Genomic DNA, 17,640 nt, shown 5'->3' with positions numbered 1-17,640 from the left:
AACTGTTCCATAGTGACACCAGAACTCACAGCGGATAGAATTGATGATTGTAAATTATCAAAAGGAACCAGGACTTCCACAGTGGATATTGGGGAGTTCTGGTCACGAACAGAATGGGCAAATTCTTCCAGCCTGGCAGCCAATAAGGTGTTAGATTTCCTACTGATCAGAAGGACAGTCAGAAGGACAGTACAGGCAACAGAAGCTGTGACAGTACAGCTGCGACCACCAATAGCAATGATGACAGTGGAGAGACATTATAGAGGATCAATCAACTAGGCAGTTCCAGAGGGGACCCAAAGGAAGACAGAACACAAACCCCCAGAAAGCTCCATACTGCACAGCAGCTGATGACTCCAGGATGACAGAACACCTAAGGAAGAAGAGCTATATGGTCAGTATGGCAGCAGGGTGAAGGACCAAGGAACCAGTGGCAGGAGAAAGGCAGTAGCCAGGCAGCAGTATTCACCGAATAGAGTCCCTAGTCAGCCATATAACCATGAGTACTGCAGTATAGAACACCCAACAGGTACTCCAGCTCTGATGGTTCTATACGACAGGGCTGCGGCACCAGTACAATGGTGGAGAGAAGAGGCAGTCCGGAGACACCAGGAGCAGTAACCGACCCTAAGAAAAGTTTTGGCAGCCAGGCAGGTCAAATGGGAGATCCCAGTCAGCATCTGGATAAGTAAATAGAATCAAGTCAGCTGAAGAGTTCAAGACACTCGTCCTTCTCCATTGCCACTTGGCCACACGCCCCAATATTAGAGTTGTTCCCAAAAATGCAGAGTACAAGAATGAAGGTGATAACAGAAGCCAGAGCTCAAGAAATTCAATATTTGATAGGTCTTATGTTCCGAGTAGAAGCAAATCCAAGTATAAACAGTTCAGTTATTTCAGGTAAATTATTTGGAATGGGTATACACAGCCTAGACGCATGTCAATGTCAAATAATAACTTTACATGTTGCTCTTTATAAACAGTGAAATGCAACTTTATTGTTACATTTCCTTATGTTCAAACAAAATATTCTATTGAAGAGAATCCAAGCTATTTTCTGCTGTAGTTAACCAAAAATAACCGAAAATGTACTCCATGGACTATAACAGTCTGCTGCTTGTCCTTGATATATTTATACTAAAATACAGCACAATTTGTCCTAACATATTTACAGTATTTTAAGTTTACAACTTTAGTTAAGCACATTAGTCCCTGAACAATTAAAAAATAATATAAATAGACATTTGACATATTTGTTCATATGACTCTACATTAATATGATCATGTGCATAGCTATAGTGGGTACACAGGGTGCCATTGCTGCTATGGGGCCCAGAGGCTCAGGGGACCATGGACCAAGGTCATGTTGTTGTCTATCAAGTTTACGGAATTGACCACTAAAGTGTTTATGACCCATTGTCAAGCCTGAAAAGGGTGACTCATTAGTGCTCTTATAGGTGGTGAACTCTGTGTCTCCTTCTTAGTAAAGCACCACAATAATATGATCTACTGTATTTCTGATACTCAAATGTCACCTTCACAGCAACAGCTAAGCTAGTCAGTGGGCCTGGCACTGCCAGACAGCAGGGTTTTCCTTTTTTTTAGCCTTTGGGAAATTAGCTAGAGTCGAGGATTGAGCTCCAGGATTAGGACTGTCCTACAAAGGAATGGTATGATCAAATAAAATAAAAGATCTTCACTCCAAGTGCAATTTACTGCATTTGCAAGCAGGAGTTAATTGGTCCTCCTACCCTGTCTTTACACTCACTGGAAACTGCAATCTTTAACTCACTGCAGACGTGAGGCTGCCATGTAAGATTCAAAAGCTAAAATATGGATAAAGCGATTGAAGTGGCATCATCAGAAAATAGATGAGATAAGAAAAGAGGCTAGTGGAATCTCTATTTAGACTTCTATGTAGGTTAAGAGTACCCAGTGGGGATACATTGCAATTTCCTTGAGTAGTGGGTGTAGAGCAGGCATTCCCAACCACGGTCCTCAAGGCACACCAACAGTGCAGGTTTTAGTGATAATCAGGCTTCAGCACAGATGGTTAAATCAAAATAACTGAGGTACTAATTAAGTCACCTGTGTTCAAGCCTGGATATCACTAAAACCAGGACTGTTAGTGTGCCTTGAGGACCGTGGTTGGGAAACACTGATGTAGAGGATGTTATAATGGGATTTTAAAATGCACTGTGGCACTGCAATTTTGCATAATCTGAACTGGCGGCACTGTAATGTAGCATAATACAAACTGTGGGCATTACAATGTGGCCTAAAATGAACTGGGACCACTATAATGTGGCATAATATGAATTGGGGCACTTCAGTGTGGAATATTATGTCCTTGGGACACTGAAGGGCATAATGTGAACTGGGGCACTATGTGGCGTAATGGGCTTAATTCAAATGTGGTTGGAGTTGATATCACTGCTGCTTCCTAGGACTCAGCATCGGATCACTCAGTCACCATCGGGCAGTTTACGGCACCAATGGTGCTGCACAAGATGCCTGTGGCAGGGGCCAGGAAATCTCCAACAACGGAGATCCCTCCCCTATACGGCAGCAACATGCCTCCGTTTCCACAAACAGAGGCTATCGTCAACCCCTCCCCACTTCCAGGCAGTGGCAGACTGTCAATTAAGGGCCACAAAGTACTTATAATCGTTACTTTGCGGCACAGGGAGCAACTCCAACCACATCTGAATTTGGCCCAATGTGTACTGGCAGCACTATAATGTGGTTTGTTGTGAACTGGGGGCACTACAATGTGGCATAATATGAATTGGGGCACTGTGGATATAATGTAGACCAGGGCACTACTATGGGACATAAATTTAACTAGGTCACTAGGATGGTTCCTAAAAGACATGTGTCTGCCTAGAAGCATTGGAGGTGGGCCCCCCACAAAATGTTTCTGAAGGGCCATATTGTTTCTGGCTTCACCCCTGGTAAGTATCACTGTCTTTCAGTGCTGGGTATTTGGATTTTATTGTGAACTAATGTCCACTGACTTTGCAAATTCTCATTTTGTTCATTCCTTGGTGCTCTGGTTTCATTCCATAGACAAACGTGTAGGTAAGTAGGCTCTGCTGTGTTTGTGAATCTACATTTAAGAAATCAGACAGTATAACCTTTATTTGGGCAGCCAACTGATATGCTTAACTAAAGTTTTAAAGTTCTGCATGCTGTAAACTTAAATTCAATGGGATAAATTTACTATTATTCGTGTTGCAGCCAATTTCAGCTGAGATCAATCTCGGTTGACATCAGTCGTTTGAGATTGCAACTTTTAAAATAAAAAAATACGGTAATTTACTAAACTACCATGTTTTTTCAATTAGAGTTCATTGATGATGATGTCCTTCATATTGTCGGGCAGTTTTTACGGGAGAGATTAGTAAAACACTGCTGGACATAGCACAATGAAGTCCGGCCGGTTCAGTGAGATCTGTGCAGAGCTTCATTGTGTACAGTATTTAAATAGATAAATACTGTAGTTAAAAATAAAAAAATAAAAAAAATTGCGTGGGGTCCCCCCTCCTAAGCAAAACCAGCCCCGGGCTCTTTGAGCTGGTCCTGATTGTTAAAATACCGTTAAAAACTTGCACAGGGGTTACCCTGTATTTTAACCACCAGCACCGCTTTTCTACAGTACAATTTCAGCCCAGGATCCAGGCGGAATGGACCACATACTGACAGACAGACAAAGCGGGCACAGCATCAGAGGAGCATGTGACGGTCTGCTTCAATCAAAGCTCAGCACATATTCCTCTGACCCTGTGCTGAGTTTCATGTAATTGACTAAAGGGTAACACTGATTGCACTTGACCATGGACCCTAAAAGCTTTTTTACTTTTTCAGAGACTTTTTCAGAGCAGCTACCTGCAACCAGATCAATACTGAATTGCTCCATTAAAGTATCCACTGCGACAACTATTGCCCAATAGGAGGTGGCTTTACCAATTAAAATGAAAAAATAATATCAATGTTTACCTTTGCACCATTGTAAAATACTGTCTTAGGAATCATAAGTGAACTATTGTATTATAATCCAGTATCATAATTTTATGCTATAAAAAATAGCTAAATTTAGCCTCTTTTGTGCAGATGCAATAATTAAAAAAATTTCGGCTAATGACTGTCCTTTAGTCAGGGATATTTTGCCAAATATAGTTAATCTCTAATTTTAAATAAATCATCACAGATCATGAATTATCCACCGAACAGTCTATTCAACCATTTCAATGCCTGCATTCCAGAAATATTTTTCTTTTTTTAATTGAGGTATTAACTGCAAGTATAACAAACAGCTAATAAAAAAAACAAGGGGAGCAAAAGCAATGGTGGATAAGCTAAAGGAGGTAAACATTAATTATACCTCAATTATTTATTACTAGCCCGGATTAAAATTTTCCAGTTATTAAGTTATCAGTGAGGAGGTTGTAACTGTCAACATATTAAAAATAATTAGTAGCATAGTAGCTCTTCGAACGCACCCATGGGGGTGGCTGCCCAGTGTCGTTTTTGTTTTTTGGGGTGTCGCCAGTAGCCCTGATCCCCAGCGTTTCTTTCTATTCGGTTTAATAAATACCTTTACATTGCAAGATGGCTATAAAGTTTTCCTTTTGTTGTAACTTGTTATTTCAAGGATTTTGGGTACACAACATTTTTTTGTCTTCCCACCCATTTGTCAGTTATTTTAGTTCATTGATTTATGGTTATTTCAGTCAGATATTTCAGGTCATTGAATTATGTTTATTATTTCTGTCAGTTATTACAATTCATTCAAGTTTTCATCCAAATCCATACAGTGGAAGGTTCAGAACAGACCCCATGTGTCAAAGTTCTATCCAGCGTACACCAACATGAGGTCCAACTGGGATACCAGACCCCTGGTATGTCTTCTGAGATCCAGTGTTACTACTCTGTGAAGTCTTCTTACAAATCCACCTAGTGGAAGGCCCAGAACAGGCTCCCTGGTTCAAAGTTCTGCTCGGCGCATTCCGCTGTGAGGTCTGACCAGTGTCACGGTCCGGCGGATCGGGTTCCGGGACCAGCGGTACTTACCTGTCCGGATGCTCTGGCGCGGTCCCTCCGGTGGGGGTGCGGGCTGCTGGCGAGGGGCACAACTTGCAGGCATGTCTGGGAGGAGAGGGCTCGGAGGCAGCAGCAAACATTTGTGCAGCTTCCAGCTGCTGAGGGACGGGATGGGCGTCGCCGCCTTGGAAGGGTCAGCTAATCTAAAACACTCAGTCACCTGCAAGGTTTGCAAAACCAATGGGAAACAGTCTGCAGGTATAAATCTAGGGATTTCTGGGTAAGAAAATTGCCAGTGCAACGTCTCTCACACAGCCTTGTGTGTGCTAGTTCCCTGTGCTCCACAGCATTGCTTCTAAAGCATCCTGTTCCCTGAGTTCTCACCTGGATTGCTGGATCTACACCCGGTTATTTCTCCTCGTATGCTGACCTCTCCGAGTCACCATCCCTCTCAGCGAGTCTCAGTTACCTAAGTCTACAGTCTTCCTATCCGGGTTTCCGCCAGACGTTTGTCCACAGACGTACAGATCCTGCCGACGCAACCGCTCCAAACAAGTAAACAGCTAGGGCAGCTGTGGAACCTCCTTTAAAGCTCTATGAAAAGACTTTCATTCAACCTGCTCGGCTAATCCTGCCTAAAGTCACCGATACCAAACCGCACGCCACAATTCCGGATTCACAAAACCCAGTTCCGTGACAACCAGGACCCCACACCCCCCTAAAACCTGGCCAGGATCCATCTGGACCACCTTGCATTGGTTTCATCCCAATCGGTGCAGGGATGTCCAAATGCAGAACTGGACAAACAGAACACTGAATTTTATATATAAGATTTGAAGGCAACTCAAAGGGATTGCCTACACTACAAAGAGAAATGCCACAGTCCTGATGACAAAACTATACAGACATCAGAAGAGGTTTTGCAATAACTTATAAAATAAAAAATATAATGAGTTAATGGCTTCACATGATCTTCTACATTCAAGTATCTTAGGGGTACTAAAATAACTTAGACTTGCACTTGTTTTGCCATTAACTAAGCCTTTTACCTAAAAACTGCTAAAAAGTAATGTTACAGAGGATTTAAACATAGCAAATGTAGGTCATCTTCTCAAAAAATGATGTATGGTAACAATTAAATATGTTTATCATATTACTGTGGTAGTTGGTATCTGCGGCGTCAACTTTACCCATTTCTTTGTGCTTCAATGTTGAGAAGTACAGGCAAGTACTTATCCATCATGTAGTACCATCAGAGAAGCATCAAATTGGCTCCACATTTATTCTGCAGCTGGGCAATGACGCCAAACATACAGCCAATGTCATTATGAACTATCTTCAGTGTAAAAGAACAACAAGGAGTCCTGGAAGTGATGATATGGCCCCCACAGATCCCTGATCTCAAAATCATTGAATCTGTCTGGGATTGCATGAAGAGACAAAAGAATTTGAGCAAGCCTACATCCACAAAGGATCTGTGGTTCTCCAAGATGTTTGGAACAACCTCTCTGCATAGTTCCTTCAAAAACTGTGCAAGTGTACTTAGAAGAATTGATGCTGTTTTAAAGGTAAAGGTTGGTCACATTAAATATTGATTTGATTTAGATTTCTCTTCTGTTCATTCCCTTTGCATTTTGTTAATTTATAAAAAAAAATATTAACACTTTGTTTTTGAAAGCATTCTTTCTTTGCACACCTGCCTGATGGTATCGGGATCCCAGTGCTTGGGATGATGGCAATCAGAATTCCAACAGCAGCATCCCAACGTGCAGGAACTCATCACCTGGAATGTATCCCAACGTACAGGATCTCAACAACCCTCTGCTCAAGCAGCCTGACACTGGCTGTGCCCACTTCACAGCCTAACACTAACCCACCCTGGTGGTGCCTGTCAGGGGTGCCTCAGCTGAAGCACACTGACATCATTAGCTCTTAGTCTTGTGCAGCAGCAGAACTAGGCTGCCAGAATGTGGACAGTATGCATTGCAGACAGAGACACAGGAGTATCAGGTTTCATGGGGTACTGACAGCGCTTCCCGATCAGAAGAGAAATAGGAGGGGGGAGAGAGCTGTAAGTGACCCAGGGATTCCAGCTTCTCCTCCTCCCCGTCTGGATGTCAGGGACCTGTGTAACCTGTTATCTAATGAGAGCATTCGGGTCTCGCGAGAGAGACACTCAAAGAGTCCTCATGAGTCCTGTTCCAGTGTGTAAGTAGTATAGTCTGTCCTAGTGTGTAGGTAGTATAAAGGTTGCTATCACTGCATTTTTGCACAATAAATAGATTTTATTTTTCCATGTATTTTAAGGTTGTTTAACTTGTCATTGTTCCACTACAGGAAAACATTTTAAAATAGTAGTCTCTCAATTAGGTGGCGTTATACACAGTACCCAGGCATTATTAAACTATCACTTTAAATCTAATATACCATATTGGTTTATATTTAATTTACAACACAATGACCCCTTCCAGGAGGGTCAAAATGCTCTCTACCTGGCCTTCCCTCTTAATTTAAGATTGCAATTACCTGTGTTGAAATACCTTTCTTATTATTTAAATAGTTCAGCACAGATGACTCCAATCATATATTAAGAGGGACATCCAGGTAGAAAGCATTTTGTCCTTCCTAGAATGGGTCATGTTGGGAGGTATACACAATCTAATATACTGTACACACCCCTTCCCCCTGTGTAGACCTAAGAGTTTATAGAAATCAAATAGGAGGACCACCATGTGAGCTTGCAAGGGGCAGACATATGCATCATTGGGCGCAGATCTGGCAAACAATGACTCCCTTATTGACTGTATTGTCGTGCAGCATTGGCTCCTTAACTGACAGCTGAAGATATGTTATCTTCATGCGGAATCGCAGACGCTGACTGAATTACCAGTGTGTCCATAATAAGAATTCAATCGTGTACACATTGTGGTTGGGATCACCAACAATCGCTCAACTGCGTCAACATTGGAATAGCATGCAACTATGATTCTGGCCCTGTGTGTACCCACCTCATCAAACAGTGTTTATCACGCAACGCAAGCCACGCATCGGTAATGATGTCATTATGTCAACCCCTTTTCATCCCCTTAGGGGAGGTTTATTAAAATTCTAGTTACGTAGGTTTCCTATCTCCCACCTGCAGAATACCTATGTTGAATTCCAGATTTCTAACATATCGGGAAGTAGTAGAATTAGTGATGTGTCAGTTAGTTAGTCAGTCAGTGAGTCAGTGAGGGCTTCCCCTTTTATATACTGTATATAGATACAGTAGACTTGGAATAAACACATTAAATATACAAAAGTCACATGTAACAATGTAAACTTGCATAATGTAAAATTTGAAGCTTATTATCATTTCGTCAATGTGGACATGTTGAATGTCGGCAAAATGAACATATTGACATTCTGACCTAGTATGTCTACATTCAAAACTTAGATCACTATGCTTCCCAAAGTAGGATAATAAACACAAATTCCAAGTATGGATGTCAAGATGAACACTAGTCCTAGGGTATAGAGATTGCAGACACACCATATAGAGGGCAATGGATTTTTAAGCCAGCTCCTAATAAATAAATAAATAAATAAATAAATAAATAAATAAATAGCAAATAGCAAATATTTAAATACCAAATAGCTATCCAGTTATATGTCATTAGAAAATTACTTGATTGTATGCTGTGGGGGAACCACAAAGAAAATTGCAAATAATTCCAGGTTAGAATGTCTATAGGAGTGTTGACTAAGATATAACTATTTGCATGTGTTTTCTGTTTCTGCAAACTAGAGGCATCTGATACGGACTGGAGAGACCTGGTGCAGACTGGAGGTACCTGATACAGACACCGTGGGCGGTATTCAATTCTTTTCACCCCCTTGCACATCCGTTCTGTTTCAGCTGACGGGCATAGTATATTAATTTCAGCTCGCTACACCCGAGGTAGCGGGGGCACCCAACCCTTTACGCAGCTAAACCTGATTACTATGGGAGCGATATGCGTGATAACGGGGATCACTTTATGAAGGAGATTGGGCATGATATACGATTTGAATACCACCCTAAGTACCTGATACAGACTGGAGGTACCTGATACAGACTGATGGTACATGCTGCAGGCTTGAGGTATATATGGCAGACTGGATGTACCTGATGCAGACTGGAAGTACCTGATAAAGACTGGAGGTACCTGGTACAGACTGGAGGTAGCTGATACATACTAGCGGTACCTGGTGCCTACTGGAGGTACCTGATACACACTAGCGCATAGGTCTGCAAACTTGGTCCTCATTACCCCACACAGTGCATGTTTTGCAGGTAATCCAGCAGGTGCGCAGGTATATTAATTACTCACAGACACATTTTAAAAGGTCTGCAGGTGGAGTTCATTATTTCACTTGCGGTTCTGTGAGGAGACCTGCAAAACATGCACTGTGTGGGGTAATGAGGACCGAGTTTGCAGACCTATGCACTAGCGGTACCTGGTGACTAGGCACTTGGTGCAAACTAGATGTAATGTACCTGATACAGACTGCAGGTAGCTGACACAGACTGGAGGTACTTGGTGGAGATTGGACTTACCTGGTGCAGATTTGGAATACTGAAAGGATGTATACACCACGTACATATCTTTTGTGATGTTTGAGAAACACATTGCATTTAACTAAAGGAGAAAATGAGACGCTGACAACAAATACTATTGTTAACATGTTTAAACAGCTCTGCAAATCTGTTTGCTTAATGCACAGAATACGGATACAAGGCAATACACATTAAAAGGCCGGGGTTGTTCTGGCCTCCATTCAATCAATGTAAACAAGCAAGCGGCTTAATTGTAACTTCCCCTAGATGCCAATTTTTAGTGAAGAACAAAGTACCGGAAAAGAATATAATTATTTGTAGTATAACATAATCCATGCTGCTTTTATATAAAGGGACATTTTTTGTATACTAAAAACAAATGTCTTTATTCCTATAATACTACTTATAACAGTGGTTCCCAAAATTGTTTGAATCACGGCGCCCTAGAGTATCAGATTTTGTTTTACGTCACCCCCAGGCCAAAAGTTTCTTATTGAGGAATTTAGAAAGAAATATTAAATTAAGTAAATTGTGTTTATATGTCATCCTTATGTTCAATTGTGTGATGAGGGACAAGATTTGCTTCTGTTTGACCACATATTTTATGATTGGCAGCCACCGTCACTGGTTTTGCCTATTCCATTGACCATAAATAATTTGAATTGGTCCTGGACCACTAACCAGGGCACCCGTGCAAGTGTCCAAAGGCACCCCAGGGAGCCACAGCACACAGTTTGAGATCCACTGGCTTATAACATAAAGGTGATGCACTCCTAGATCAACTCAACAAAACGGGAGGCATTCAAGTTGGCCGCTGCCGGGATCCCAGCAGTCCGGGTACTGAAATCCTGACCCCCGGTGAAATACCGGCGGGTGCAATCCCGACCGCCGCCTGTAATCCTCACTCGAGTAGTGGTCCACCATCGGGCCAGAAGCATGGCGAGCCCACGAGGTGACACGCTGCTCTCGCTGCTGGTATTCTGGCTGTCGGGATGCCAGCGTCGGTCTCCTGACTGCCGGGATCCCGACAGCCGGGATATCATACTGAATTCAACAAAACAACCAAAAGCTAAAACATTGGTTGGTTACAGTAAACAAGTGCCGACACATTATTACATAAGAAGGAAAATCGTATTTTATTAAAGTAATTTGAGTCTTGTACTCTATGTATGTGTTATACAATAAAAAAAATGTCTTTCTTTGAACAAGCATTTTTTGCTCTGCAATACTACTGAACTGATAATATACAGGTTGAGTATCCCTTTTCCAAAATGCTTGGGACCAGAGGTACAGTATTTTGGATATGGGATTTTTCCATATTTTGGAATAATTGCATACCATAATGAGCTATCATGGTGATGGGACCTAAATCTAAGCACAGAATGCATTTATGTTTCATATACACCTTATACACACAGCCTGAAGGTAATTTTAGCTAATATTTTTATAACTTTGTGCATTAAACAAAGTGTGTGTAAATTCACACAATGCATTTATGTTTCATATACACCTTATACACACAGCCTGAAGGTAATTTTAGCTAATATTTTTATAACTTTGTGCATTAAACAAAGTGTGTGTAAATTCACACAATGCATTTATGTTTCATATACACCTTATACACACAGCCTGAATGTCATTTAATACAATATTTTTAATAACTTTGTGTATTAAACAAAGTTTGTGTACATTGAGCCATCAAAAAACAAAGGTTTCACTCTCACTCTCACTCAAAAAAGTCTGTATTTTGGAATATTCCGTATTTCGGAATATTTGGATACGGGATACTCAACCTGTATTTGTTTTGAGTTTGTTTGGGGGGGAAAAATGTAAGGGCTACTGTAATATAAACTGGTGCTTGTTGAAAACATAAGACTTTCGAGTGAGAAAAAAATGACCACTAATATGTACTAAAAAATACAAATAAATAAATGTGATTTGATTTCAAATAATAAAAGACATTTGATATAATTTATTTAATTTGATCTAGTTATGTGCTAATAAATATATTATTGCTCGTTGAATAATTTCAGGTTGTACCAAAAATATATATAATAATTTATATATATATATATATATATATATATATATATACAGATTGAGTATTTCATATCCAAATATTCTGAAATACGGAATATTCCAAAATACGGACTTTTTTGAGTGAAACTGAGACAATGAAACTTTTGTTTTCTGATGGCTCAATGTACACAAACTTTGTTTAATACACAAAGTTATTATAATAATGTATTAAATGACCTTCAGGCTGTGTGTATAAGGTGTATATGAAACATAAATGAATTGTGTATGTACACAAACTCTGTTTAATGCACAAAGTATATCATAACATTGGCTAAAATTACCTTCAGGCTGCAAGTATATGATGTATATGAAACATAAATGCATTCTGTGCTTAGACTTAGGTCCCATCACCATGATATCTCATTATGGTATGCAATTATTCCAAAATACGTAAAAATCCGATATCCAAAATACTTCTGGTCCCAAGCATTTTGGATAAGGGATACTCAACCTGTATATATATATATATATATATATATACACATCAGTGGAAAAAAACGCACTCATTTCCAGATAAATAAATTTGGGTGCTGCAGTCTCATATTATAATATATAATCCTCCTGTGTAGAGCATACCTTCCAGCAGCCGTTCACATAAAGACCAGCACACCACATATAAATGTCAAAAGATTCTTTAAGAATTCATAAAGTGCAGAAATTGCTTCAAACAAAGTTTCATACAGCAACAGTCATTGTAACGATTCCGATAGATATGGGTAAGCTTAAAACCATGAAACTTATCGTGTCAGCTTGCAGACATATCGTCCTTTCATATTAAGCCCGACAGCCGTTTCGGTGCATGACCACCTTCCTCAAGGGCTCCATGAGGAAGGTGGTCATGCACCGAAACGGCTTAAAGAATCTTTTGACATTTATATGTGGTGCGCTGGTCTTTATGTGAACGGGTGCTGGAAGGTATGCTCTACACAGGAGGATTATATATATATATATATATATATATATATATATATATAGATATATAGATATATATATATATATCTATATATATATATATATATATGTATATATATATATATATATATATATATATATAATACACACACAGTATATGTATATCAGTGTGAATATTTTGCTTCCTAACATCACATATGTATGCAGGGCAGGTAAAGGATTCCTGCAGAGTTCTGTACTTTCACTTCCCTAATACATTTCAGGCCGCCTATTCCTTGGTTTTTAACCCACTTGAGACATACCCAGAGACATTATTTTACACTGTGGCAATACTGTATACAGTAGTTTTTCTGTGCATTATTACAAGCATTCTGCACAGTAAAACTCCTATTGTACTGCAAAAGTTACTAAGCACAATACATAAAGCATAAGGAGCTGCTAATTAGGATCAGATAACATTAATACGGATATGTTTCCTTCCTTTCACCATAACATTTTATGTGACTGTGCAGGTTGTTAACACTTTACATGCTGGAGCAAACTATCACAATCAGACATTTCTCTTTATTATACTTAAAAGTTGTGCAGTGTTTGGAGCCTCCCATTAGTGTCCCGCTTCTGTGTATTGTACAATGATTTGCAAAGTAAATTGCATGAAATCACATTATTTTATATCCTGGATAGGTCAATGTAACAGCTGAATAAGCGCTGAGATAATGGCAATGTGACAAACACAGTACGTACAACACTCACTGCCGGTGAGAAATAAATGTAATATCTATTATTTAAAAGATTGTTAAACTATACTAATTCCATAGATTACATTACAGTATCCCCAACATAGTAAAAATAATAAGAAAGCTGTCTGACAGAACATGTCATATAGTTAAGTAGAGCAAACAACTTATGTCCTACCCTTTTCTGAAGCACCAGTGGGGTGATTGCAGGCAGTGTCACTCTCCTTGCATACAAACTCATACTTGCGCTTCTTCCAGTAGTTTACACTTGGAATAATAAGTCCAGGATATGCAGTCACGTCAGAGATTGCAGAGTTGTCCTAATACTGAACAGACAAAACTGTGTTCCTAACTATACTCAAAGCCAATTAAAACTAACTGTGGGAGAGCACCAACAAACAGCCAATCGCAGGCTTCCCAATGCTCCTCTTGTCCTTGGAAGCACATTCTGAAACTCTTGTTTGGAATACTTAAGAAAAGCTGACAACATGCACTGAAAATATTTCATTTCAAAGACCCCATTGTCAGATCAAGACAACATTATGTTTTGCTCAGACATCCAAGGACTTTTAACCCCTTTATGTGCAGAAGCACAAAGTAGATTGTTATGTTAGATCATTTATGCAAACTCCTTATAGAGGTTTGATGTCATGAGCAAAATCTTGATCCATGTGATTAAATTGAGGACTCGTTCTCACGTATGTGCTGGAAAATGGCTGAGACGCCATGAAAACTAACGTGCTTTATTGGTGTGTTTTTTAACCCCTTGCGCATGTGTTTTTCAAGCATTGTGCTTTTATTAAGACTATCGATTGTACAGGTAGTGCGCACTAACAGTTACTGTATGAAACGTATTGCATGCTGCGTTCTGCTTTAATATGATGTTAACACTTTACAATACAATGTTGGAAACTGCACTTATTTGTCCTATTTAATTTGCTTTTCATATTTTATTTTACTTTGCTTTTTTAAGCATTTAGGGGCCTATTTATTAAGCTTTTTTCCATAAAATGATGTAGAAACTAAAGTTTCTGCATAATGTTATAGTTTGTGGCTATGTACTATTAGCATAATGCAGGAGATTTCACAGAAATCTGCAAAATGCAAATTAACATTACAGATCGCACTTCCCATTATTATCAATATAGACTACAATCTGACCCCTATGTATTACACCCTGAAAAGCGGAGCTTTTCAGAGTATAGTCACGTTAATTTACACCATCTTTAGATGTTATAAACTCCTTTTAAGGCGGGTACACACTACTCGATTCTGTAATGCCGGCAATGAACGACTATATCGTTGAACGTTATAGTGTTCAACTATATAGTGCGTACAGACTGAACATTATCGCTCAACGATAATGTTTAGTGACGTCACTGCTGCCATTCCAGAACATGCAGCTTAGCCCGTCATTGACGGGTTGAGCTGCATGTCAACTCAATATTGGCGAACTCTGAATGACGTGAGGGAGAGTGCATCTTTCATCGGTCACCAATATTGCCCTCAAACACACTGGATGATATAAGCCTAAAAATAAATGATAATGGGGTATATTCAATTGAGGTCGGATCCATTCCGACATGCATTTATCGGAATGGATCCAACAAGGGCTATTCAATGCCCATCTCAATTCAACTTTAAAAAAGTCGAATTGAGATGAGGGACCGGAGAGGGGGGAGAGCCGCGGGCAGGCGGGGGAGAGCCACAGGCAGACAGGGGACAGAGGCGTTGCTGGAGGATGTGACACAGCCGCCAGACCTCACGGCAGCGTCCACCCGGCTCCAGCAAGCAGGACCTCACTTGCTGGAGCTGGGTGGACGCTGCCGTGAGCGGTGGCTATGACACATCCTCCTGCAGCGCTGTGCTGTAGCAATGCTATCTCCCGTCTGCCCGCGGCTCTCCCCTGTCTGTTTTTTTTTAAATCGATCTGAGATGGTCTGAAACGGGGCCAAAACCTGTCGAATTTGTCCCTGTTTCCCTCAGAAGTACACGAATCGTCAGCTATACCGCCAATTCACGTACTATTCGACGTGACTGACTAGGTCGGAAACCCTTCCGACCTGAAAAAGTCGAAAACTGCCGTATTTTCGACAAGACGGCAGTTTCGACCTTAATTGAATATACCCCAATGACATTTATGTCGTTAGCATTTATTTTTTAGGCTGAAATCGCCTAGTGTGTTAGCCTTTGGAGGAATCGTAGCAGGAGATAAATCTTTCATCTCCCTCCCGCAGCTTCCATCCGACCCCAATACCGGAAACTGACTTTATGCGAATTTGTAGTGTCAGATTCCCCTGGGGGAGTTTTTCACAAACGTGTAGAACTCCACCCAAAAATGCCGGGGGAAGTAACTTGCAGGGTCACAGCACATACATAACGGGAATATTTTCATTTAAAATAAAAATCTCTGCCATGATACAGCGTGTTAATCATTGCGCAGTTCCACAATTATTATTGCATATGCCCCGTAGGGGGGTATCTATCAAAGCTCGGAGAGAGATAAAATTGGGAGAGAAAAAAGTACTAGCTAATCACCTTCCAACCTCTAATCAGGCTGTGTTTAAAAAATTCTAGTTAGAAGCTGAATGGTTGGTACTTTATCTCTCACAATTTTGTCTCTCTCCAAGCTTTGATAAATACTCCCCTTATTGATATGGTATTTAAAGAGTAGTAATTAAAATCAGCGCTACTACAGTAGAAGAGAGCACAGCACCTATTCACTAATATTTTGTTTTATCACCCATTTAATATGATATAGAGATACCAGGGTACAGTACAGCAGGTCTTCAGCTGGTGTGTGTGTCTGTCCATAAGGTGTGAAGAGTGTATTGTGCTGAAGGTGCTTCCAGTGCACTACAAATGCTCAGAAAATTAGAGTTCATTAACCATTTGTCTAATACTCATGCTGTATACCCAGCAAGGGTTGGGTATGTTATCCTGGCGGCCTGGATGCCGGAGGTCACATGACTGACAGCGGCACCCCAACACTGATGATCCTGACACCGGACGGGGCACACTGACCTTCTCTATTGATCCAGGATCTGCTTTATGCACCTCACTGCAGGAGTAAGCAGAGAGCCCAGGGGGCATGTGCAGCAGTCCTCCCTCTCCCTGTCTGGGTGCTGCTCTGGTAGTGGATGTGAATGTAGAGGGTGAATGGGAATGTGATGTGCAGGAGGCAGGGCCCCTCCCACAGCAGCCGGCAACTATGGGGAGAGACCTCCTCTTGAATGCACACCCATATGTCCCCTCCTCACGGCTGTACAGGGGACACAGGGAGTCACACTAGAGGACATTGTCCCCCTTAGCAGATGACCCGGGCCCAGGTAATTAGTACCCCCTCCCCATTTCGGCACCCCAGAAGAAAGTGTGTGACTGGGTGCTGCTGGGGTCTTGGTAGTGGATGCGAATGGTGGGGAAGGGCGGGGGCACCAATAGCAACCTCACTTCCGGCCTCCTAGTACGAACTTACGTCCTTACACACTACTTACGAACTTACACACCCTTACACACTAGGGTTAATTTTTGTTGGGAGCCAAATAGCCTACCATTTATATTTTTGTGGGAGGAAATCGGTGGACCTGAAGGAAACCTATGCAAATAATGGGAGAATATACAAACGCCACACAGTTAGGGCCATGGTGGAAACCAAACCCATGACCTCAGTGCTGCGAGGCAGTAATGCTCAGGGCCGTAACTAGGGATGTGCCAGTGCTGCCTTTCAAACACTGCAAATGCACTTTGGGTACAGGACCACTGGCAACACCTGCGGCACTGCCGCATGGTGGGATCCGTACGGACATCCACCCACCATGTACCTTACTGCTCAGCTGCATTGCCCGGCTACCTCTTCTCACATTGAGAGCTGGGCAGCACATCAGCTCGTCCGCCCGCCTTCTGGCTCCCTCTTCTTTCACCCCACTTCATATTCTGGGGGAGATGACATCTCTCCCAGCCCACCCACAGTACCCTGCGCTGCGAAGTGCCACAGCATTAGGGCGGGAAGGAGAAGATGACAGAGACAACAGGCTGATGGAAGCTGCTGCCCCGGAGCCAAACGTAAATATAACACACACTCTCACGAATACACTCATTCTCCCTCCCTCTCCCTCCCAGGCTTTGTAAAAAGGGGCTCTGCCTGCTGTAATGAGTAAAAGGGGACTCTACTTGGTGTAATGTGTAAAAAAGGGGACTCTACCTGGCGTAATGTGTTCAAGGGCGACTCTACCTGGCTTAATGTGTAAAAAGGGGGCTCTGCCTGGCATAATGTGTAAAAAGAGGACTCTA

General features: G+C 41.3%; 1 protein-coding gene across 2 annotated transcripts in view; it reads right to left on the bottom strand.

Annotated features, from left to right (window-relative positions):
• Nucleotides 1–13,692, bottom strand: part of GRB14 (growth factor receptor bound protein 14) — a 225,945-nt gene extending 212,253 nt beyond the window's left edge. For both annotated transcript variants that reach the window (XM_063933621.1, XM_063933622.1), the window contains exon 1: nt 13,529–13,692. In XM_063933621.1, coding sequence (XP_063789691.1) covers nt 13,529–13,591 — 63 coding nt within the window. In that variant the 5' untranslated portion in view covers nt 13,592–13,692. The remainder of the gene's footprint in view (nt 1–13,528) is intronic.
• Between the last annotated feature and the right edge of the window lie 3,948 nt (nt 13,693–17,640).

This window comes from Pseudophryne corroboree, chromosome 7 (genome assembly GCF_028390025.1).
Source record: "Pseudophryne corroboree isolate aPseCor3 chromosome 7, aPseCor3.hap2, whole genome shotgun sequence".
In the NCBI taxonomy this organism is placed as follows: Eukaryota; Metazoa; Chordata; class Amphibia; order Anura; family Myobatrachidae; genus Pseudophryne; species Pseudophryne corroboree.
The sequence above is the reverse complement of the archived record's forward strand: the minus strand, read 5'-3'. Positions and strand labels throughout refer to the sequence as shown.